The following is a 21991-nucleotide window of genomic DNA, read 5'->3' on the forward strand; positions in this document are numbered from 1 at the left end:
TATCAGCCATAGAAAGAAGCCTGTGTATCGTTCTTTACTGGTGAACACGTGACTCAGTTATAAAAAGGCTAAGGTGATACTAGATCATGATGATATACATTGAAAGTGTTGTGCCAGATACATTAACAGAAACAAAGACATCCCAGTCCTCAGTCCCAATCTGATACAATAATTTGTAGGTACAAATTTCGATAAGAAAACAGAGAAACTAGAGTGTTTCTACTCCAGACGAGGCAACCAGTTAAAGTATAGGCTTGGAGACCATGTCATATGATCAAAGGTTGAAGGATCTGGAGTATTTTGAAGAGTCATCACATATATGAGAGAGAAGATTCACATTCTTTTGATTGCCCAGAAAAAAATACTCACACTCAAGGAGAAGCAGACTTTAGCTTCATATAAAGAAGAATTTTTCTAACAAAGCTTTCAGCAATGCAATGAGCTTCTTCGAAAAGCAGTGAGTTCTCCTGTTGTTGGAAGTAGCTCCAGGCTGGCTGCGGTGACCATCTGTTAGAGAGGTGGCACAGAAATCTGTGTTTTTGTGGGAGGCTCGTCTAATTAGCCCGTTGGGACCCTGGCAATGCTATGTCTCCACAAAGTTTAATTGATCATCATCCAAATATTCTGTTTTTGGCCCTTGTCCTATGGAGTTCCTTTCCTTGACATAATTGTTTTAACTTCCAGACTTGAAACCAGCACTTTTATCACTTACTTTGTGACTTCTGATAAGTTACTCTGGTCGGTATAATGGAGATACCAATACTACCTATTTTATAGGGTTACTATGGTGAGTAAATGAACTAGTACCTGTAAAGCATGCTCAGCACTTAGAACATAACCTAATACACTTGATGCGTTATGAGTAATATTCGTTTATTCGTATCTTTGCTTATTGCGTTTCTCTACCTTTTGCTTGGCTACCTACTCATCCTTCACACTTCCACTACTTTCAATTTACATGCCTCTTATTTTCAGTGAGTCCCTGTTCATACAGGTAAAGAGCCATGTGATGCATTACATGTTTATATCTTTGCTCATTTTAAAATTATTTTCCTACTGTATTCTATTATTTGCTAGGCATTTTACTATCGAGTTATAGGAGCTTTTTATATATTAGGTCTATGATAATAGTGGTAAATATTTTTCCCAGCCATCTTTTGTCTTTTGACCACAGAACTTTTGATGTGCAAGAAAAAATTTTTTAAAATATTATATTGGTGTTTATCAATCTTTTCACTCATGCAGAGCCCCTACTCTTCTCTCTATTCTTACTGACTCCAAATGGTGATTAAAAGGTGTAATCCTGGGGCTCCTGGGTGGCTCAGTGGGTTAAAGCCTCTGCCTTCGGCTCAGGTCCTATCCCAGAGTCCTGGGATCAAGCCCCGCATTGGGCTTTCTGCACAGCAGAGAGCCTATTTCCCTTCCTCTCTCTCTCTCTGCTTGTCTCTCTGCATGCTTGTGATCTCTGTCCATCAAATAAACAAATGAAAAATCTTTAAAAAAAATAAAAATAAGGGGCGCCTAGGTGGCTCAGTAGGTTAAGCCTCTGCCTTCGGCTCAGGTCATGATCCCAGGGTCCTGGGATCAAGCCCCACATCTCTGCGGAGCAGAGAGCCTGCTTCCCCCCCCTTTCTGCCTGCCTCTCTGCCTACTTGTGATATCTGTCTGTTAAATAAATAAATAAAATCTTTAAAAATATAAAAATAAAAAAATAAAAGGTGTAATCCCTTGCACTAGCATTATGCTGTGAAAAGTTCTGATGTCTTCGGAGACACACAGAAGAAACTGCTATGTCATTAAGATGCTCTAGCATTGTGCTTTTAAAAGCGACCCCTTTCTTGGAAATAATTTTCTAGTGTCTCTGCTGCTAAAGAATAGCTTCTCATAATATCTGATCACTTCCACAGCTTGAGTGTGTTTTGTGGCCAAGTCACTACAAGGCTCCGCTGCAGGGCTCCAGACAGACGGGAACTATTGTAATCATTAGCCTTCTCTGCCAGTAAAAGTCAGGTTTCCAGCCAAACCACACACCTGTGGTAATAGGGAAACTGAGTCCCTAATCCTTAAATAAAAGGACCTGAGTTAGCTTGTGGTCATGTTGACATTTTAGCCCCATCTCTGGGCCAGTCACGAGGGGAGGCAGCTGTGCTATACTGGGCTTGGTGTTGGAAAATCTGGTTGATTCGGTTTTGCTCAGTTCAATTCACCTATCCTGATCTTTGAAGTGCCAGTCACTCTGCTTGGTTATAGGCACAAAGAAGATCACATGAGTCTTCTGTGTATGACATTTAGTCTGGGTGAGCAAGAAAACAATCATGCCAATGTGATGTATAGTACAAGGAGCCCGTGGTCTAACAGGGGAAATGGGATAATCAGTGACAACAGCAGAGTTAATGATATCCAGATACACAGACTATGTTTGGAAAATATGGAGAGGAAACTTGAAAAAGAAACCTCAACTTATCTCTGCTAAGTTTCTCCTGAACATTATCTGCACATACCTAGTAGTTTCCTGGTGAGTTACTTTCATTCACAACACTTTTGACACCAGGTGTTTGTTTGTTTGTTTTTCTCTCCTAACACCAAATATGGTGTCTTTTCCAAAACCACTTTTTTTTTCCAAAACCACTTTTCCAAGTGGTCCAGACTTCAATTAAAATATGAAATAATTTCTTTTTCTTAATTTTTTAATTTTTTAATTAACACATAATGTATTATTAGCCCCAGGGGTACAGGTCTGTGAATCACCAGGTTTGACTCAAACTACCCAGAGTTACTGCAGACTGCACAGGTTAAGACTCTACGAGACTGGGTGCCTGGGTGGCTCAGTCGGTCTTTTAGTTTCCACTCAGGTCGTGATCTCGTGGGTCATGGAATTGAGCTCCATGGGGGTGGGCCAGGGGCTTGAAGATTCTCTCCCTCTGCCCCTCTCCGTATTTGTGTACACGTGCCTGCTCTCTCCCTCTCATTCTCTCTAACAAATAAGTAAATCTTTAAAAAAAAAAAGACTCTCCAAGACAGCTCCTACTCTAGATGCCATTTGTAAGTCCTGAGCTTCCCATACTTCTGATGGACCAACTCTAAACTGGGGTTCCCATGACCTCTCTCAGGTTAAATAATTTACTAGAATGGCTAACAGAACTGAGAAAGGCACTTTACTTACTATTACCAGCTTCTTATAAAGGATAGAACTCAAGGACAGCCAAATAGAAGAGATGCACAGGGCAAGGAAGGGGGAAAGGGCATGGAGCTTTCACGCCCTTTCCAGACGTGTCACCCTCCCATCACCTGATGTGTTCACCAACCAGGAAACTCTCTGGATCCTGTTATTTCGGGTTTTCACAGTGGTTCCATTACATAGGCATGATTGTTTTCCTCCTCACCCAGACTAAATGTCAAAATCTAAGGAAGTGTGGTGGGTTGAGTGGTAGCCCTCCCAGATATGTATGCGTGTGCCAGGGACCCTGACCTTAGGCCCTGGACTCCAACAGTGAACCTGATTCTGGTCTTTCACATCCCCTGGAGCAAAACAGGCCCATAACTTCAGGGTTTCACCCACCTTTTTAAATTTCTTTGATTACTGTGGTTTTGGGGCAAAGGGAGTCATCTGGACTGGATGGCTGTTGCACAACTATTTTGCCATATTATTAATATATTTATGCCTCCCTGTTTCCAAAAGAGGTATTCGTTTCCAGCAAAAAAGTGTGTTTATTGTATATGTTCAAGACTATGAAAGCCACCGACAGTACCTAAGTCACTGTCTCCTAGAAATTCCATAAAAGAACTCATTAAGACCTGTGGGGAAACGAAGTACACATAGTGGGAACATGTGTGTATGTCGATATATGAATGGGTAGAAAGTTATTCACAACCCACGCAGCAGTTACACGACTTACAAAGATTAAGTAACTTGTCTGACTGTAAGGCCTACGCGGGAGAGTAGTGAACAGAAAGGACCGAGCTCCTCTCTGATTATGCAGAAATCCTCAGAGGAGACGTGGGATTCTAGGATTTGACCTATATGGTTTAAGTAAGCAAGCTCTCTACCCTACAACCAGTTTATTTCAATTGGATTCCCTTCACAAAAGTTTATTGTGATAGGTGCTAGAGAAACAGAGGTGAGTAAAATAAACTCGGACTCAAAAAGTTCACAGTCGTGGGGGGCCCAGAGAGACGCATACAACTACGTTTTGAAGGGATGAGCTATAACTCTTGGAATCAAAATTTGATATTTTACTCGCGATGGGATGAGTACAAGAAATGTGTCGGCACAGCTTTACAGGGAGAGGGGTGTGGCAACAATAAAAAATTAATTTTATTGGGCGGTTGTCAGGGAAAGTTGCAAAGAAACGGGATTATTAGGTTGGACTTTTCGTGGTCAGCAGGTGTTCCCCTGGCGGGTGAAGCCTTATCCGCCGCAGGGACCCAGCGCTGGGGAGCGTTTAAACCCTGCGCGGGGTAGACAAGCAGCGAATCCGGGAAAAGGGAGGATCTATTTCTGGCCTCCGCCGAGGTTCGGAGTTTGCCCACCGGCAGGGGGCGCCGTGGCCGCGCGCCCTCCGGCCGTTGCGTTTCCGGGCACTTGGGCCCGCGCCGCCGTCGCCGCCGAGCGCGCCCCGGTCGCGCGCCGCGCACCGCCTGCGCCGCTCCCGTTACCGAGGTAACCGCGGCGCCGACTCCGCGCCTGCAGGGATCGTCTCTCCGCGCCATTTTCAAACTGTCCCAGCGCCGGAGCCGGAGTCTGGGGCGGAAGGAGCCCGCGAGGGAGGCGAGGCGTGAGGAGGGATGCGGCCGCAGGCGGAGGAAGCGGCGGCTGGAGCCGCGGGTGAGTGCCGCTGTCGGGGCGGGAGGCCCGGGCGCGGCGGCGGCGGCGGCGGCGACGCTCTGGCCGTGGCCTCCAGGGAGGTCCCCGCGGGCCGGGCCCGGGTGCTGCCGGGAGGGAGGCCGCGCGGCCGCGGGGAGGAAGTGGGGCCCGGCCGGGCGGGGCGCGGCGCGGCGCGAAGATTCCCCGCCGGCTGCGCGTCCGACACCTCTACGCTTCGGCACCCGGCGCTGAAGCTGCGTCCGGGAGGTCGACCTGGGGCAGCTCGAGCCTCCCGGTTTCCGCCGCGCCGCTCCCCGCGGGCGTCTGTGCGGTGTGTGCACACCCGCCTCCGGCCAACCGCGGGGTTGATTTAGAAGTTAAAGTGCCCTCTCGTGCGAGAATCTTACAGGCTCTTCGTAAAAACATAGTGCCCTAAGCGTGGGACGGAAGCCATTTGTTAACCTTTGCCCTGCTCCTTCGAAAACATCCCCTTTACCTTCCAGTCTACTGTTCAGTGTGTAAGTGCAGTGTGGAGGGACTTGGCGGCAGCCCTAGTCAAGGCTGGTGTTTTGTTTTGGTTTTGGAGCCGCTGTGCCTACATATACACAGGCTACTTTTGTAAAAAGATGCCCTGGCTTTCAGCCCCCCACCTCCGCAGAGGTAAGCTAGCGAGTGGTTCTAAACAGGTGTGCTCGGGGGACCTCCAAACTAAGCTTCTGGGTTGTGCTAGAAACTTTCAGTATAGCCACAGTGTTTGCCTGATGTAGGGGGAGGACAGCGGCCCATGGGTGAGGATGTTTTTTGTTCTTCTTGGGATTTTACTCTTCCGTCTGTCCTGTGTTTCGATGACTTTGGGGTGGGGTGATTCGTGTTCATTCTCTGTCTCAGCCAGTATGTGAGGAAGTATTATTTCTGGGCAATCGAAGTTGGTACCACACAAAAAAGAGAAATGTTGGAGGGGCGAGGCCCTGCCTAGTTCTTGACAGGTGTATTTCCATTTCAGGGATGTCTCCAGGAGTTTCTCCGAAAAGCCCTTCACCAGGCAGGTCCCTCTTGTGGAACGAACCTAGAAAGTCCGTGGGGAGGCCACTAAAAGAAGAGGTTAGCAAGAGTGTGGAGAAAGAAGGATTTGTAGAAAGAGTAGATTAGAAGTGATTTGGTGAGTTGCCGCAGCTTGGTGCAGATACTACACTTGATCTTAGCCCAAAGGCCAAGAAGCGGTTGCAGCTTGATACAGAAGCCAGAGTGCTGGACCAGGGCTCAGGAGACCTGAGTGCCCACCTTCTTTGTGGCCCAGTGGTTTGGGACAAGTTGCTCTCTAGACGCAGCCTTTCCTTGCCTTTGAATAGAGAGGATGTCTAGAATGCCCTGTCTCCTTTACAGGGTAAGTTGTGAGGATACGTTTTGCATGTATTCACATGCATTCACGTTTTATAAATTGTGAAAGACAATAGGGATGTTAAAACAAATTTTATTTGGTTTAGGGATATGAGTGCTAGGACTACATTTACCTGCAAAGTTTCTACACAAGCAGTCTTTAGAGAACTCCATTTTAGGGCACATTGGTAGGGAATATATTCATAAATATTGAAAAAGACAAAGATAAAAATGTGTGTAGAGATTCATATGCGTTTGTGTCTTTTTTGTGTGTGGAATTAAAATGTACTTGGGGAAATGCACAGATCTCAAGTGTCCTATTTGGAAAGCTTTGATAAATGCCATACACTTGGTGTAACCAGTATCTCAATTAACAATATTTTCATCACCCCGGAAAGTTCCTTCTTAACCCTTCCAGTCTCCACCCACTCCTCTTGACCCAGGCCACAGCTCTACTGGTTTCTGTATACATAGTTTCATTTTGCCTGTTCTTGAAAGTCATGTAAATAGAATCATGCAGTCTATGTGTCTGACTTCTACTGTTCAAGTAATGTTTTCCAAATTAATTCACGTGGTTGACCTTTCTTTCTTTCTTTCTTTCTTTTTTTTTAAGATTTTATTTATTTATTTGACAGAGAGAGATCACAAGTAGGCAGAGCAGGCAGAGAGAGAGAGGAAGAGAAGCAGACTCCCTGGTGAGCAGAGAGCCTGATGCGGGACTCGATCCCAGGACCCTGAGATCATGACCTGAGCCAAAGGCAGTGGCTTAACCCACTGAGACACCCAGGCGCCCGGTTGACCTTTCTTTTATTTCTTTTCTTTTATTCCTGAGTAGTAGTATATTGTACAAATATCTCAGTTTATTTGTTGTCCTGCTCCAGTCTGGGGCTATTATGAAAAAGCTGTTATGAATATTCTCATAGACTCCATGGATGTTTATTTTCATTTGCTTGAATAAATACCTAGCAATATTATAGAGTTCTAGGGTAGAAGTTTAACTTTATAAGAAACTGCCAGACTTGGAGTACCTAAGTGGCTCAGTGGGTTAAAGCCTCTGCCTTGGCTCAGGTCTCGATCCCAGGGTCCTGGGATGGAGCTCTGCATTGCATCGGGCTCTCTGCTCAGCAGGGAGCCTGCTTCCTCCTCTCTCTCTCTCTGCCTGCCTCTCTGCCTGTTTGTGATCTCTGTCAAATAAATAAATAAAATCTTAAAAAGAAAGAAAGAAACTGCCAGACTTTTTCCCCAGTGCTTTTACATTCCCATCAGCAATGTGAAGATTCCAGTTGCTCCAAATCCTTGACAACATGTTTTTAATTTTAGCCATTCTAATATGGGTGAAATTATACCTCACTGTGGTTTTAATTCATAGTTCCCATATAACTAATGGTGGTGAGCACCTCTTCATATGATTATTCCTATTCACTTATCTTTGCCCGTCTTTAGCCCATTTTCTTACCGAATTTTCTTTATTGTTATTATTGAACTGCAGTTCTTCATGTATGCCATATACAGATCCTTTGTTTGATATTATGAATATTTTCTCCTACACTTTCATTTTTCTTTTTGTTTTCTTAATGGAATATTTTGATGAGCAGCCATTGTTAATTTGATTAATTCCAAAAATTTATCAGATTTTTCTTTTGTACTTAGTGCTTCCAAAGAGGCTTTTTTTAAAAAGATTTTTTGTTTATTTATTTGACAGACAGAGATCACAAGTAGAGGGGCAGGCAGAGAGAGAGAGAGTGAGGGAAGCAGGCTCGCTGCTGAGGAGAGAGCCCAATGCAGGGCTCTATACCAGAACCCTGGGATCATGACCTGAGATGAAGGCAGAGGCTTTAACCCACTGAGCCACCCAGGTGCCCTATTTTATTTTTTTTTTTAAAGATTTTATTTATTTATTTGAGAGACAGAGATCACGAGGCAGAGAGGCAGGCGAGGGGGAGGAGAGGCAGGCTCCCTGCTGAGCAGAGAGCCTGATATGGCACTCGAATCCAGGACCTTGAGATCATGACCTGAGCTGAAGGCCGAGGCTTTAACCCACTGAGCCACCCAGACGCCCCTCAAAAAGGCATTTAAAGATTTAAAATCTTTAGACATTTAAAGATTTAAATCTTTAGGCATCTAAAGATTCTGCCTACCTCAAGCTTGGGAAAATATTCTTTGTTTTCTCCATTATTTTTTAATTTTTTTATGTATAGATTTATTAAGAGAAACTTATCTTTTAAAATATTTTATTTATTTTTTTGACAGAGACACAGCGAGAGAGGGAACACAAGCAGGGAGAGTGGAAGAGGGAGAAGCAGGCTCCCCGCTGAGCAGAGAGCCCGATGCGGGGCTCCATCCCAGGACCCTGGGATCATGACCTGAGCTGAGGGCAGACACTTAATAACTGAGCCACCCAGGTGCCCCAAGAGAAACTTATTTTAATGCAGCAATGTGACTGTCATAAGCATTGCAGTTAAGTCAGTCTCAATATTCCAGAAGGCAGCCTACCTGAAGAGAAACAACAATAACAAAAATGTCTGCTTCATATTGAAAAAATCTTTTCTTCTTACCATGAAATAGTAATAGCCATAATAACAGAATAATGTTTTACTCTTTTAGGACTTTAATTTTCGGGAGTGAATAAAACTAGTTTTGGAAGACAAGATGACTACAGCTGCAGAAAGAAAGTACATTAATATTAGAAAAAGATTGGATCAGCTGGGATACCGCCAGACTCTGACAGTGGAGTGTTTACCGTTGGTAAAAAAACTTTTCAGGTAAAGATGAAAATACAGTTCTAAACCTCTGTGATCCTTAATCCCATTTATCTAGCTTCTGTTAAACTTCATGTTACAGTAAAGAAATGGGTAGTTTGTTTTTTTTTAAGTCCTTCAGTCCTTTGAAGCTCATCTATTCTTGTATCCTACTCCCATATCATCATTCCAGGACCTCCACGTTGCAAAACTGTAGGGGTCACCTTTCACACTCTACTCTTCAGAGTAGGTGTTTCTGAGAGTCCTCCGTGAATAGAATTACAATTTTTAAATATGATTTTCTTACATGATGGGGTGTTCAATGTCTGCCTCTCTAGTCTTTAATTTCTATGATTTGATAAAGGTTCTCTCATACGTGGTTGGTCAATCCTTTAGCAGTTACGTTTTACTTTAACTGAAAGATTCTATGTGATTGTTCCTTTCCACTATTTGTTCTTTCCTTGAGACTGGAGCAGGACTGCTTAGGAAACTTTTGCAGTAGGACTACAAGCTGTGATGATGGTAAGGAGAGAGTGCAGGAGAGAGACTTGGTGGGGATTTTTGGTGTGGTTTTTGTTTTTGTTTTTGTTTTTTATTTTTTGGTTTTTGGTCTTCATTATGGCCTCCAGAATCCTTCATGCTCTAGTTCTAGCTCTGCAATTCAAGGTTGGAGGGTGAAGTATGTTTAACTTTCTGAGAAACTGGCAGACTTTTTCCATAGTGATCTTACACCCAGCTTCATCTCCCATGTATTTGACCACTTGGAGCTCCCTAAACAGATACACTCCCCACCGGTCTCTCCGCTTGGTCTTTCCATGTGCTGTTCTGTCTGCCTGGGAAGGCCCTCTCACCTCTCCCTCCTGCCCTATGCTTGTTTAGCTCTATGGCCTACAAGATTGTCACGTCTGGTACATATTACCTTCACTACTTACCATCGTTGGAAACTTGTTTTTGTGTTTCCTTTAGAGAAGGCAAACCCCTTAAGACTAGAGACTGACTTTATCTCTGCTGTATCTAGTACAGGCTGAACACACAGTTGTTGAGTTTATCACATAGTATTATAACTTCTGACAAACTGTCAGTAAGATACAAGTTCGATGATGGTATGTTCTATATTGTGTTTCCTGCTCAGTAAATACTGATGGAATGAATATTCTACGGGCCTATGTTCTAAGAGGCAAGGAATCCATTTTTATTCTTATAAGCTAGCACGTAGCATATAGCGGGTATTCAGTAAATCTTTGCTGAATGTACAGATAAGTTTCGCAGGGTCCACGGGAGCAGGGGACTGACTGGACATGGGGGGTGAATGAGAGGAGAGAATGAAAGATGATTCTATGGGATGTTTCATGCCTCTTAATCTTGCTTTGAGAAATTTTTGAGCACCTGGTACCTTGAAAGGCTCCTGGTGTTTTTGTTTGTTTTTAGATTTGATCTCACTTTGTGTTAACATTTATGTCTTTTTTGAAATATATTTTTAGTTATTAAAAGGCAATGGAATGTTTCCTTGTATGTACATTTTTTATTCTTCAATTTCAGTGACCTAGTTCATACAACAGAAAGTCTTCGGAAATCAAAATTATCTACTGTGAAAGCTGAAAAAGAAAGTGCCAATTTTGATTTTGTTTTGGAACCTTATAAACTTGAAAATGCAAGATTGATCAAGGAGAATAATGAATTATACCTGGAATTAATGAAACTGAGAGAACAATCAGGCCAACACATTAAAGGTAAAATTCTATGATTTTTAAAATACCATATTTTTTGCCCTTTCTGTTTTTTTCTGTAGGAAAAGCTTGTATATAGTATTATGATAGTCTTCTTGCTAACAGTCTTGAAATAATGCAGAATGCATTGAAGAGTTCCCAACAAGGAAAATTAATTTGCATTTTATAGCTATTATCATCTTCACTATATGTAGATTAAATTTTTAGAATTAAAATTGCTGTAGAAATACCTACAGCATAGGGAATATAGTCAGGGTTATTGTAATAGCATTGCACAGTGACAGATGATAACTACATATGCATTGTGCACGGCATAACTTACAGAGAAGTTGAATCACTATGTTGTACTCCTGAAATCAATGTAACGTGTGTCAATTACATTCAGTAAATTTTTTAATTAATAAAAAAATTGCTCTAGGAAATATTAAGTGCTGAAACCAAAGAAATGTCCTTGAAACAACTTTCATTTTTTCCATACTGAAAGTAAGAGGACTAAAGTGAGGTGAAAGCCTTGTATCATTCTGATTCTTTAATACCCTTGTCTTCAAGCTGGAAGATTGAATAGAATGATTTCAGAGGTCCTGGGCAGAGGGTAATTGTATGGCTATCTTACTATAAATTCTTCTTATATCAGTAGAAAGTCCTGTCTGATACCTGGCATGAATTCATAGTCCCTCAGCTACATACCCAGTTTACTGGATTGGATCAAATGCCATGATTTATCTTAAGCCATATAGCAGAAGAAAAATATAATTCCCTTTTTTGCTTAGTGACCCATTTATAGTTTTATTAACAGTAGTAGAAAAGGTAATAGCCTTTTAGACAAAGGCTTGGGTGAGAATCAGATGGAGCCTTTCAAATTAAAGTGGCTTTCATATTTTGTGACATAGAAGGACTTCATAGATTTCCTAATCTGTAAAATGGTCTTTGAATCTTTTTCATTTTAAGAGTTGAAAGCTACATTGAAGAAGTGTGCACGTGAAACAGCTGATCTGAAATTTCTAAATAACCAATATGTTCATAAACTCAAACTTTTGGAGAAAGAGAGCAAAGCTAAGAATGAACGAATTCAGCAACTTCAAGAAAAGAATTTGCACGCTGTGGTACAAACTCCAGGTGAGTCTGCTCCTTCTCAAAACCAATTATGTACGTCTAATCTTTTAGAGATGTTAAAGCTGTTGATTAAAATAAGAGTTTGGATTTTCATGCTTAAACTTCAGTATTTGAAAAGATGATTTTGGGGGCGCTTGGGTGGCTCAGTGGGTTGGGCCGCTGCCTTCGGCTCAGGTCATGATCTCAGGATCCTGGGATCGAGTCCCGCATTGGGCTCTCTGCTCAGCAGGGAGCCTGCTTCCCTCTCTCTCTCTCTGCCTGCCTCTCAGTCTACTTGTGATTTCTCTCTGTCAAATAAATAAATAAAATCTTTTAAAAAAAAAAAAAAAAGATGATTTTGGATTGTCACATAAACTTTTAAATTTATTTCTTAAGACCTACATATTATTTTATACATGGTCTTCGAGACTTATATAAGAGTAGTTTCTTAGATGCAAGTAGTCTAACTTAACTAACTTAAATACCCAGATTTTTATTTCCTTAATCATTATTTTAAATTCTTTTTAAAATTATTATTATTTTATTCAGTATTTTTTTTTAGCTTTATCCCCAGTAGTTCTGTAGCAAGAGAAAAGAAATGAAGGGGCATATCCAGAGTTGAGGGTGGTCCAGCCTTAAAGTTGGTGGAAGAGTCTCCAGTACCAGTGACAAGATTGTCAAGATGTCTGAATCATTGGATGAAGATGATGTGAGTGAGTGAGGTGTAGGAAAGTGCTGGATTATGATACGAGGTAAAGACAGAGGGATTAAGAGCATGGTGAGGACCAGGAGTGATTTGGTCAGAATGAAGACTGAGATCAGGAGGGAGTTGGAGATCTAAATGGCAGGAAATGAGATGGAGAAGGGGACTGTGGGCTCAAGGTAAAAAGGATTGAGAAACATGGGAGAAGATCTCAGAAGTAACTAGAAGATGAAGGGGGAAGATGATAATCAGGTTTTCTGAGAGAGGAATGGCGCATTCCAGAGAGATTCAGGGGGTGTAATCTTTAGAATTCAGTGACCGAATGTGGAAGACTTGGGAAGTAGAGGAATTCCCAGATTTCTGTTTCAAGTGAATGAGCGGGTAGATGATGGTACTATTTTTAAGATAGAGAAGGTGGAAAGCAGAGCAGGAGTTCACTTTTGCATGTGTCGTATGTTACACGCATGGAACACCCACAGTGAGATTTCTAGTATGCAGTGGAATATGTGGATCAGTCTCTAGATGTGTGGTCCCAGATGGAAATTCTAATTTGGGGGTCATTGGAATATTGTGGGAATTAAAGCTATGGATGTGGTGGGAATTAGCTAGTGAAATTGGGTAAGCTGAGAAGAGAGAACAGACCCTGAGGGGAGGTTGGTATTTTAAAAAAGTAAGAGAAGGAGAAAACGGTTTACCTTGTTTAGGTGTATAACTACAAGCAAATCTTTTTTTTTTTTTTTTAAAGATTTTATTTATTTATTTGACAGAGAGAAATCACAAGTAGGCAGAGAGGCAGGCAGAGAGAGAGAGGAGAGGAAGCAGGCTCTTTGCTGAGCAGAGAGCCCGATGCGGGACTCGATCCCAGGACCCTGAGATCATGACCTGAGCCGAAGGCAGCGGCTTAACCCACTGAGCCACCCAGGCGCCCAAATCATTTAAATACTTTTGATCCAGTTTCTTCATCCTCAAGACAAGAGATACGTGTATACAAAATGTGTCAGGATTCTAATGAAGACACAGTTGTAGATTATGTTTGTTCTTTGTGCAGATAAATTAATTTTTCAAGTGCATGTCTAATCTTGGCCAGGTACTGGGAAATATAAATTATCCGTGTAATTTGGATGTATCTGTCCATAAAAAAAATTACTCCTGCTAGTTTTAAGGACAATTAAGTAGGCATGCCCCACTAATTCAGGTTATAGCATCATTTTATATTACAGATGAGATTCATTCATTATACACTAGTTTTGCTACATAAAGTTTCTGTTAATCTGTTCTTTTGGCATTGCTAAATAAACATGTTTATTTTAGTTATCACTGCTTTAAGCTTCTCATTTGACAGTTTTCTTCTGGTAATGATTTCTTGAGTTCATAAGAGCAAATACCACAGGGCATGCTCAACTTTAATCTTACAAAAGTCTTGTTCCCACTAGATAGTGGATGGGTGTATGTACCAAACATGCCAAGAATAAAACTTGTATAACCATGTCTTGTTGAGGTTTTCAGGAAGGCATTGTTCAGTTAGAGATCAGGGTGAGAGTCTGTATATAAGGGAGGAGCTATTTTGTCGCTGGATAATATGAGCTAGAGATACACTTTATAACAAAAAGCCTGACCTTCTGGAATATTTAATTCTAATATTTGTTTCTTTTAAATTCCTTCAAACACACAATTGTGTTTCAGGTGGCAAGAAAAGAAATATTGCTTTCAGGCGCCAACGTATGCAGATTGACGAACCAGTCCCTCCCTCCGAAGTCCGTTCATATCCAGTTCCGCAGCCCGATGACCCTTACATTGCAGACCTCCTACAGGTGGCTGATAACAGGTGCATTAAACAATATTTAGTTGCTTTCAGTTAATCACTTGATTAACTCTAAGTCTCTTGCTGCTGGGGCTCCAGTCTGCTATTGTATCTCCAGGGCCTAGAACAGAACTTCGTGTGAGCACTCAGGAAGTACTTTCTGAATGTATCCTGAGTACAGACTGTTTTTACTGGTTTTGAAACTTTGATCTCACATAGATCATAAATGTGATGTTTCTGTCCCTACTTACTGTAAAATAATTTAGTGCCATCTCGAATCCATTTTAGTAGAGTTGCTTTAATATTTAGTTTTGTCACCCAGTTCATCTTTTTGCAGGACTCTTCTCACTTCAGATATGTCAAATGCCAGTGAACATGAGTAGCTTTGTAACTGGCTTTGAATTCTTGCTTCATGGTTCTCTAGCTCTTTATGCTTGTTTTTCCTTACACTGGAATCAGATATAAATTCAGTTTTAAATAAAACGTCGTTAATATCTCTGGGAAAGGCTCTATGTAAGTGTTCTGGGGATGTGAACATGAGATGGTATTGCTACTCTTGAGAAGCTCATATTCTAATAGTAAAGATGACACAAGAAATACACAGAATGCTGTTAAGAAAATTATAAGAGGTTCAAAGGAACAAGAAAACACTCATGACAGCCTCTGTGGTCATAGCTGGAGAAACATTCTAAAATATGTACTATACTAGTAAAAATGGTTAGTATGGATAACTTTTTATTTTATAGATTATACAGAGAATATGGAAGAGTTTTTCCACATCATTAATCTCATAACAATCTAAAGGAATATTGATGGAGGTACTGATTAGGATCTCTTGGTTATTCTTACCCAGTATTACATGACTATGTTTATACAGTTATCTGAACTTAGGTTGTGAAATATTTTGTGGGGTTGTTTTTTCTGTTAACAATTGTAATCTAGGACTTAGCACTGTGTTAGTATGTTTAAGGAGTTTTTTGGTCTGCGTGTTTTGTCAGTTTCTGTCTTTAAATTTTTTCCTTAACATCTTTCTTTTCTATCAAACCCTCATAGGTGGCATTAACCTCTTGGTGATCTTGTTTGTTTTCTTTTGCACAGAAACATTGTGTTTGTGTACAGAGTGATTTGTGTGCATGCATATGAGAGCAACTGCATACCTACTTTTCTCCCAAACCTAGCTTAGTGGAAAGTACTGGTTCCAGTAACAGCAGGGACAAGGTGTGCCAGCCTCACTTACTCACTTACTCTAGTTCACAGAAAATCTCTCTTAAAAGAAGACCTGGGGGCGCTTTTGGGTGGCTCAGTGGGTTAAAGCCTCTGCCTTTGGCTCAGGTCATGATCTCAGGGTCCTGGGATCGAGACCCCCATCGGGCTCTCTGCTCAGCAGGGAGCCTGCTTCCTCCCTCCCTCTCTGCCTACTTGTGATCTCTGTCTGTCAAACAAATAAATAAAATCTTTAAAAAAAAAAAAAAAAGCAGACCTGGCCTCAGGCTTTATTTTTCCAATATGAAAGTGGTTATGTCATATTTATGTTACTGTTTGGCAAAGTTTGATGTAATACAAATCCATTGGGTAGTTGTAGAATTGAGATAATTTGGACAAATCTTGGTTTTGTTAGAATTAACAAGTTCCAGAAAGGAGTAGGTTTTTGCTGTAGTTATTTTGTAAACTATCGTATTTCTCAATATTTTTCTTCTCTCCAGGATTGCGGGTAGTTCATTAGAAAATATAGGGTCATTTAGGCTCAGAAAACATACTTAAGTTCCATTTTTCACTTCAGAATGTGAATTCTGGGCTAGACCCTCTAGTTTCCTGAACCTAAGAATTGGCAACCGTACCTCAAAGAGTTTTAAGGATCAAAATGCAACAGGAGGCATAATGTATCTGAATTTCAAATTATTTAACACTCAGTTTTTTAAATCTATTCTTGTAGAATTAAATCTCTAAGATGATGTACTCTATTTATGCTGTGGTTTGGAACCCTTTGGTACAGTACTTCATACCTTACTGAGAAATTGAAAATAGAGAATTTACAGGAGAACATATCTAGTTTCATTTCTTGTTTTTATGTCTTTCTTAATGAAAGTATATTGACATTAGTTATAAATGTGTTTCAGAATTCAAGAACTTCAACTGGAAGTCCACCAGTTACAAGAAAAGTTAGCAATGATGGAAAGTGGACTGAGAGATTATACCGAGCAGGTAGGATTTTTATTTACTTCCATAGCAGGGATGCATGGTTGCATTGTTGAAATGGTTATGCTGCAATTGTAAATAAAGTTGGGTTATATTTGGTATTACTGATGCTGAATTTTTACACAGCTTTTATCTTTTCCAATTTGTTAATAGAGATAATAGCTGGAGTGACTTAGATAGCTTTAGAGCCAACAGTCCAGTCCATTATGCATTGAGGCAAATAGTAGTTTTTTAGGATTTCTTTAGGTGAATCATCTATCTCCCCAAATATTGTAATCATATTACTTGTTTTCATCTTGGGAGGTATTTTATTGAAGTGTATTATGCTTTACAGTGGTATCATAAGTAATTTTTTTAATATTACTGTAGATTTTGTTATTTGGAACATAACTCTTCTTGATAGTTACTCTTTTGTGGCACCGTATTTGTTATGTGTTTTCTCTACAAGAACTAGTAAAAGAGTTTTCTGAAGAAGCAGAGGAATTAATATATGCAGGATTAGATCGTAACCATAGTGAGCTTTGTTCTTTCATACTTTCTGTTGGTACTTGGCTAAATACTGATTCGTATAATTACAGGCTTTCTTTCTTAATATGCGTACTGAAGTTTAAATTGGGTAACACGTTTCTTCATTTTCTGCATATGACTGCATTTTATTGGAGTGATTTGCACATGCAGATATAGATGTAACTTATGTGTTGGTATTACTGTTAAGTTCGTAAAGTACTTAGAAGATATTTGGATAAAAATGCAGTATAAAGGAATCGTGATCACGTTTGCCACCTCCTGACGGTGCACGGGAGAAGACTGAGGCACAGACAAGTCAGCTGCAAAAGAATGGGAGCAGGGGGCCACAGTAGAAAAGACGTCAACCGGACGTCAACCAAAAAACTTACAGTATAGAGACTGAAAATATCAAATATTCACAAGTTGAATATTGTTGATATTTTTCAATTTATAATCACAGTTTCATCACATTTTTTCTAAGTACTTTATGAACATTAGCTGACCAGTCTCTGCTATCTCTGTGAGGTAGTTGAGGTGTTTGGAGAAAATTCCCTGACCATTCTGATTGAAACCGTCAGTTTATTACGGTTATCAATCTTAGTTGAATCCACTCTGCTGCATGTCTTTTTCTTTTTCGCTTGTTTTGTTTTTCTCAATCTATATTCCAAATTTCGCTGTTCTCCACAAGCTCTTTCCCAGCCTATAATAAATACCCTCTCAAGATCTCACCTTGTCTCAACTTTGTTTCTACCTTTAAAATTAGCGAGGTTCACATGGAGGCTCTACAGACTTAATGCGCAGTGTGGCATTCTTCCTGTTTAAAGCTGAGTCTTTAGGGGCGCCTGGGTGGCTCAGTGGGTTAAGCCTCTGCCTTCGGCTCAGGTCATGATCCCGGGGTCCTGGGATCGAGCGCCACATCGAGCCCCGCATCGGGCTTTCTGCTCGGCAGGGAGCCTGCTTCCCTTCCTCTCTCTCTGCCTGCCTCTCTGCCTACTTGTGATCTCTCTTTGTCAAATAAATAAATAAAAATCTTTAAAAAAAAAAAAAAAGCTTAGTCTTTGTACCTGTGCTTTTACTCTTATTTCCTCGCTGCTCCATTTTTTTGTTTTCTTTTCTAGGTTTTTTTAATTTATTAAACAGAGAGAGAGGGCACAAGCTGGGGAGAGAGGGAGAAGCAGGCTCCCCACTAAGCAGAGAGCCAGACATGGGGCTTGATCCGTGACCCTGGGATCATGACCTGAGCAGAAGGCAGACACCAAAAACCAAATGAGCAGCTACCCAGGCATCTTTTTTTGCTTTCATCAATATTCTTTCCTTTTTTTAAAATTTTTTTCCTTCTTTAAAAAACACTTCAATCCACTTTACAACTAGTAATGCTTTTAATCTCCCTAACCGTCCTAGAAAGAGGTGCTGTTGTGGTCATTACTAACATCCCCTAAAAAGATCTCCTTTAACTACCTCTCCTTGTTGCTGATGCCTGCTCCTCCCTCACGCAGACTTCTCTAAAGAGTCTTACTCTTCTGTCTCCACTTCTTCACCTCCTGCTGTCCTATCACGTTCTGGCATATGTCTCCTTTTACAGAAATTGGTCTAGTTAATGACACCAGTGACATTAATTGCTTGATCCAAAAGGATATTTTTAGACTTTAATTTCTTGACCCCTCTGTAGTATTTGTCATTATTGGTAATTTCTCTTTAAAATGCTTTCTTGACTTCATTTTCTTTCAGTTTTCCCTTTTTAAAAAATCTCTTACCATTTTTTCTTTGCTTTCTTCCTCTACCTGTTCCCTTAAATATTACTGTTTTTCAAGATCCTGTTCTTGACCCCTCCCTCTTCCCCTGTACATTTTCTCAGAAGGCCTAATTTAATCTCTTGGTTTAAAATATTCCCTGAGGGGCGCCTGGCTGGCTCAGTGGGTTAAAGCCGCTGCCTTCGGCTCAGGTCATGATCTCAGGGTCCTGGGATCGAGCCCCGCATCGGGCTCTCTACTCAGCAGGGAGCCTGCTTCCTCCTCTCTGCCTGCCTCTCTGCCTACTTGTGATCTCTGTCTGTCAAATAAATAAATAAAATCTTTAAAAAAATAAAAAAATAAATAAAATAAAATAAAATATTCCCTGAATGTTTATAACTTTTCAGTCTTTCTGGCTCAAATCTCTATAGAACTCCAGACCCATACATACAATTTCATACTGGGCATTTCTGCTCGGATAAAAGCTCTTTGTACCATATGCCTAGTACTGAACTTGTTATCTTCTACCTCAAATCTGCTTTCCCTCCTGTATTCTCTACTTTGCTTGGTAGCATCACCATCTGCCCAAGCCAACATTCTGTAGTCTTTCTAGGTCTCATTCTCTTCCCTTCACTTACCACTCATCAAGTTCTGTCACTTCTAAGTACTTTGTAAACTTACTTTTTCTGCTCTCACTTACTCACTGTTTATGCCTTATTCATCTCTCATACATTTCTCCAATAGGCCTCCCTTCGTCTAGTTTTATTCTTACTCATCTTTTAGTCCAGAACAGTCTTTCTCCTTAGCAAAGTATTCAGAGCTTATCATAGTTAAATCCTGCCTGATTCTTTAGACCCAACCATAAGTTTCCTTGAACATTACAATCCAGTCTTACTGAGCCATCTCTGCTCCTTCGGTCATACTGTGTGGCTTTATGCTTCTGTGTCACTGCCTGGAACATTCCTCCTTTTTTCTCTTCATAGCATATGAAGAGAAATATACATATCTATTCGATAAAGCCTTCACTAGTTTTCATAGACATATAAATATATCATGGAGAGTAAATCATTTTATTCCCTTAACTGCTTTAGTGCCATATACCTCTTTATTCTACCACTGAACAACACATTATAGAGTAATTACTGGCTTACTTGCTAGTTTTCCCTGTAAAACTATGTACCTGAAAGTCAAAGATCATATTTTATTCTTCATATACCAAGAATTGTGCTTGAGAATTGTTGAGTTGAAGGCTTTGCTTTTGTTTTCAATTTTTTGAAAAAACAAAAACTCCAAAACCCATAGCTATAAAGTGTTTGGGTTTTTCCAAAATCATGTATGTGAGTATCATGGTTGGTAGTGATCTCTGTGATTTTATGTGTGTTGTTTTCTTTTTTTTTTTTTAATTGATTTTTTTTTTTTTAAAGATTTTATTTATTTATTTGACAGAGAGATATCACAAGCAGATGGAGAGGCAGGCAGAGAGAAAGAGAGAGAGAGAGAGAGGGAAGCGGGCTCTCTGCTCAGCATGGGACTTGATCCCAGGACTCTGAGGTCATGACCTGAGCCGAAGGCAGTAGCTTAACCCACTGAGCCACCCAGGCGCCCTTGTTTTCTTTTTTTAAAAGATTTTATTTATTTATTTGATAGACAGAGATCACAAGTAGGCTGAGAGGCAGGCAGAGAGAGAGGAGGAAGCAGGCTCCCTGCTGAGCAGAGAGCCCGATGCGGGGCTCGATCCCAGGACCCTGGGATCATGACCTGAGGCAAAGGCAGAGGCTTTAACCCACTGAGCCACCCAGGCACCCCTGTTGTTTTCTAAATAATAGAAATAAATTCACCCCAACTTCCAGTCCTTTTCCATACTGAGTTTTCGTAGCAATTCTTTGTATCCTACATCAATTTGTTCATTCTGCATTTACTCAGAGCTAGGCACTGAAGTAACTCAGACTCAGTTCTAGTGCCCAGCAGTTTCTTTTTATATAAACATTGCCTAATCATGGAGGAGGGAGGAAAAAAGAACAAAAATTAGTTAATTGGGAAGAATTTGTTCAGTAAAAATACTTATGAAAGCTTTGTTGAGGGGCACCTGGGGGTCTCAGACAGTTAAACGGCTGCGTTCGGGTCAGGTCGTGATCCCAGGCCCTAGAATCGAGTCCTGCATCGGGCTCTCTGCTCAGTAGAGAGCCTGCTTCTTCCTCTCCCTCTGCCTGCCACTCTGCCTCCTTGTGCTCTCTCTGTCAAATAAATAAATAAGTAAAGTCTTTAAAAAAAAGAAAAATCTTTGTTGGCATTCTCATTTTGAAATTTTCTGTGTTTATTTTTTGCTTGTGTGTATACATTTCATAATATGCTACATTCATGGGTACATATATGAATGTTAATCTCTTACACACATTGTGAAACATAAGAAAAATGAAAGTATACCCAAATAAGTGTTTATAAACAGTGTTAATTATTTTAGTTCAAAGCAAATTTTTTAAATTAATAACGTGACTTTATGTCTTCAGATTGAACTAAGAGAACGAGAGATAGAACGACTATCAGTTGCATTGGACAGTGGCCGCTCCCCTGATATTCTATCTCTGGAGTCTAGAAATAAGACTAATGAAAAGCTTATTGCTCATTTAAATATTCAGGTAATGACTTTTATAATTATTTCACTGAGTATGTAAAATCATTAAATGTTTATAACAGTCCATGTTTGTAAAAGTGACTAGTGTATTATTTACAGTAGGAAAAATTTGATAGAGCCGAAGTGTCCAGAAATAGGATGCAGTTATTGAAAAATCATGTTTTTAAAGAATATTTAATGAAAATAAAAGAATATTTAGTGAGGCAGAAAAATATATACCATAATGTTAAGTATTTAAAAGAAGTGAATAAACTGTAAGCACAGTGTGATGTTCAGTTTGCTTTTTAAAAATGTACATATGAGCTTGAAGAGAGAAAACACTGGAAGAGAATATACCAAAGTATACTAAGAGTTTATCTTTGTGTGATGAGATACTCTTTTTGATTTTCATTGTTTTTAAAATTTTGTTTGTTTTATGATGTAAAAAAAGATTTTTAAAAAGAAATAGAAAAAGCTAAAAATGCATTAGATTCCCTTGCCATGCATTTGACCTAAGAGTAGAAGAACAGGAGAGTTATATAAAGCATGTTATGTTACCTTGAGAAATTTAGACCCGTCATTGCTGCCTGGGCTGTAACCAGAATAGACTAAGTCAGGAATATCGGCAGTAGCTCTAGAGCAGTGCTGTCCAGTACAAATATGATATGAGCCACTTATGTAATTTAAAATTTTCTAGGGGCACAT

At 40.3% G+C, this 21991-nt stretch overlaps 1 protein-coding gene and 1 pseudogene across 6 annotated transcripts in view; one reads left to right on the forward strand and one right to left on the reverse strand.

The window, feature by feature from the left end:
* The first annotated feature begins 4571 nt into the window (after positions 1-4571).
* Positions 4572-21991, forward strand: part of CEP135 (centrosomal protein 135) — a 75216-nt gene continuing 57796 nt past the window's right edge. For 5 of the 6 annotated variants that reach the window (XM_032334357.1, XM_032334361.1, XM_032334359.1 and 2 more), the window contains exons 1-7: positions 4572-4825; positions 8786-8943; positions 10459-10649; positions 11595-11762; positions 14125-14266; positions 16360-16444; positions 21183-21311. In XM_032334357.1, coding sequence (XP_032190248.1) covers positions 8831-8943; positions 10459-10649; positions 11595-11762; positions 14125-14266; positions 16360-16444; positions 21183-21311 — 828 coding nt within the window. In that variant the 5' untranslated portion in view covers positions 4572-4825; positions 8786-8830. Of the gene's footprint in view, positions 4826-4869; positions 5465-8785; positions 8944-10458; positions 10650-11594; positions 11763-14124; positions 14267-16359; positions 16445-21182; positions 21312-21991 lie in introns of those variants that run through there. The other variant, XM_032334358.1, reaches the window with a different exon arrangement.
* LOC116585325 lies at positions 5928-6026 on the reverse strand (annotated as a pseudogene).

This window comes from Mustela erminea, chromosome 2, assembly GCF_009829155.1.
Source record: "Mustela erminea isolate mMusErm1 chromosome 2, mMusErm1.Pri, whole genome shotgun sequence".
Lineage (NCBI taxonomy): Eukaryota > Metazoa > Chordata > Mammalia > Carnivora > Mustelidae > Mustela > Mustela erminea.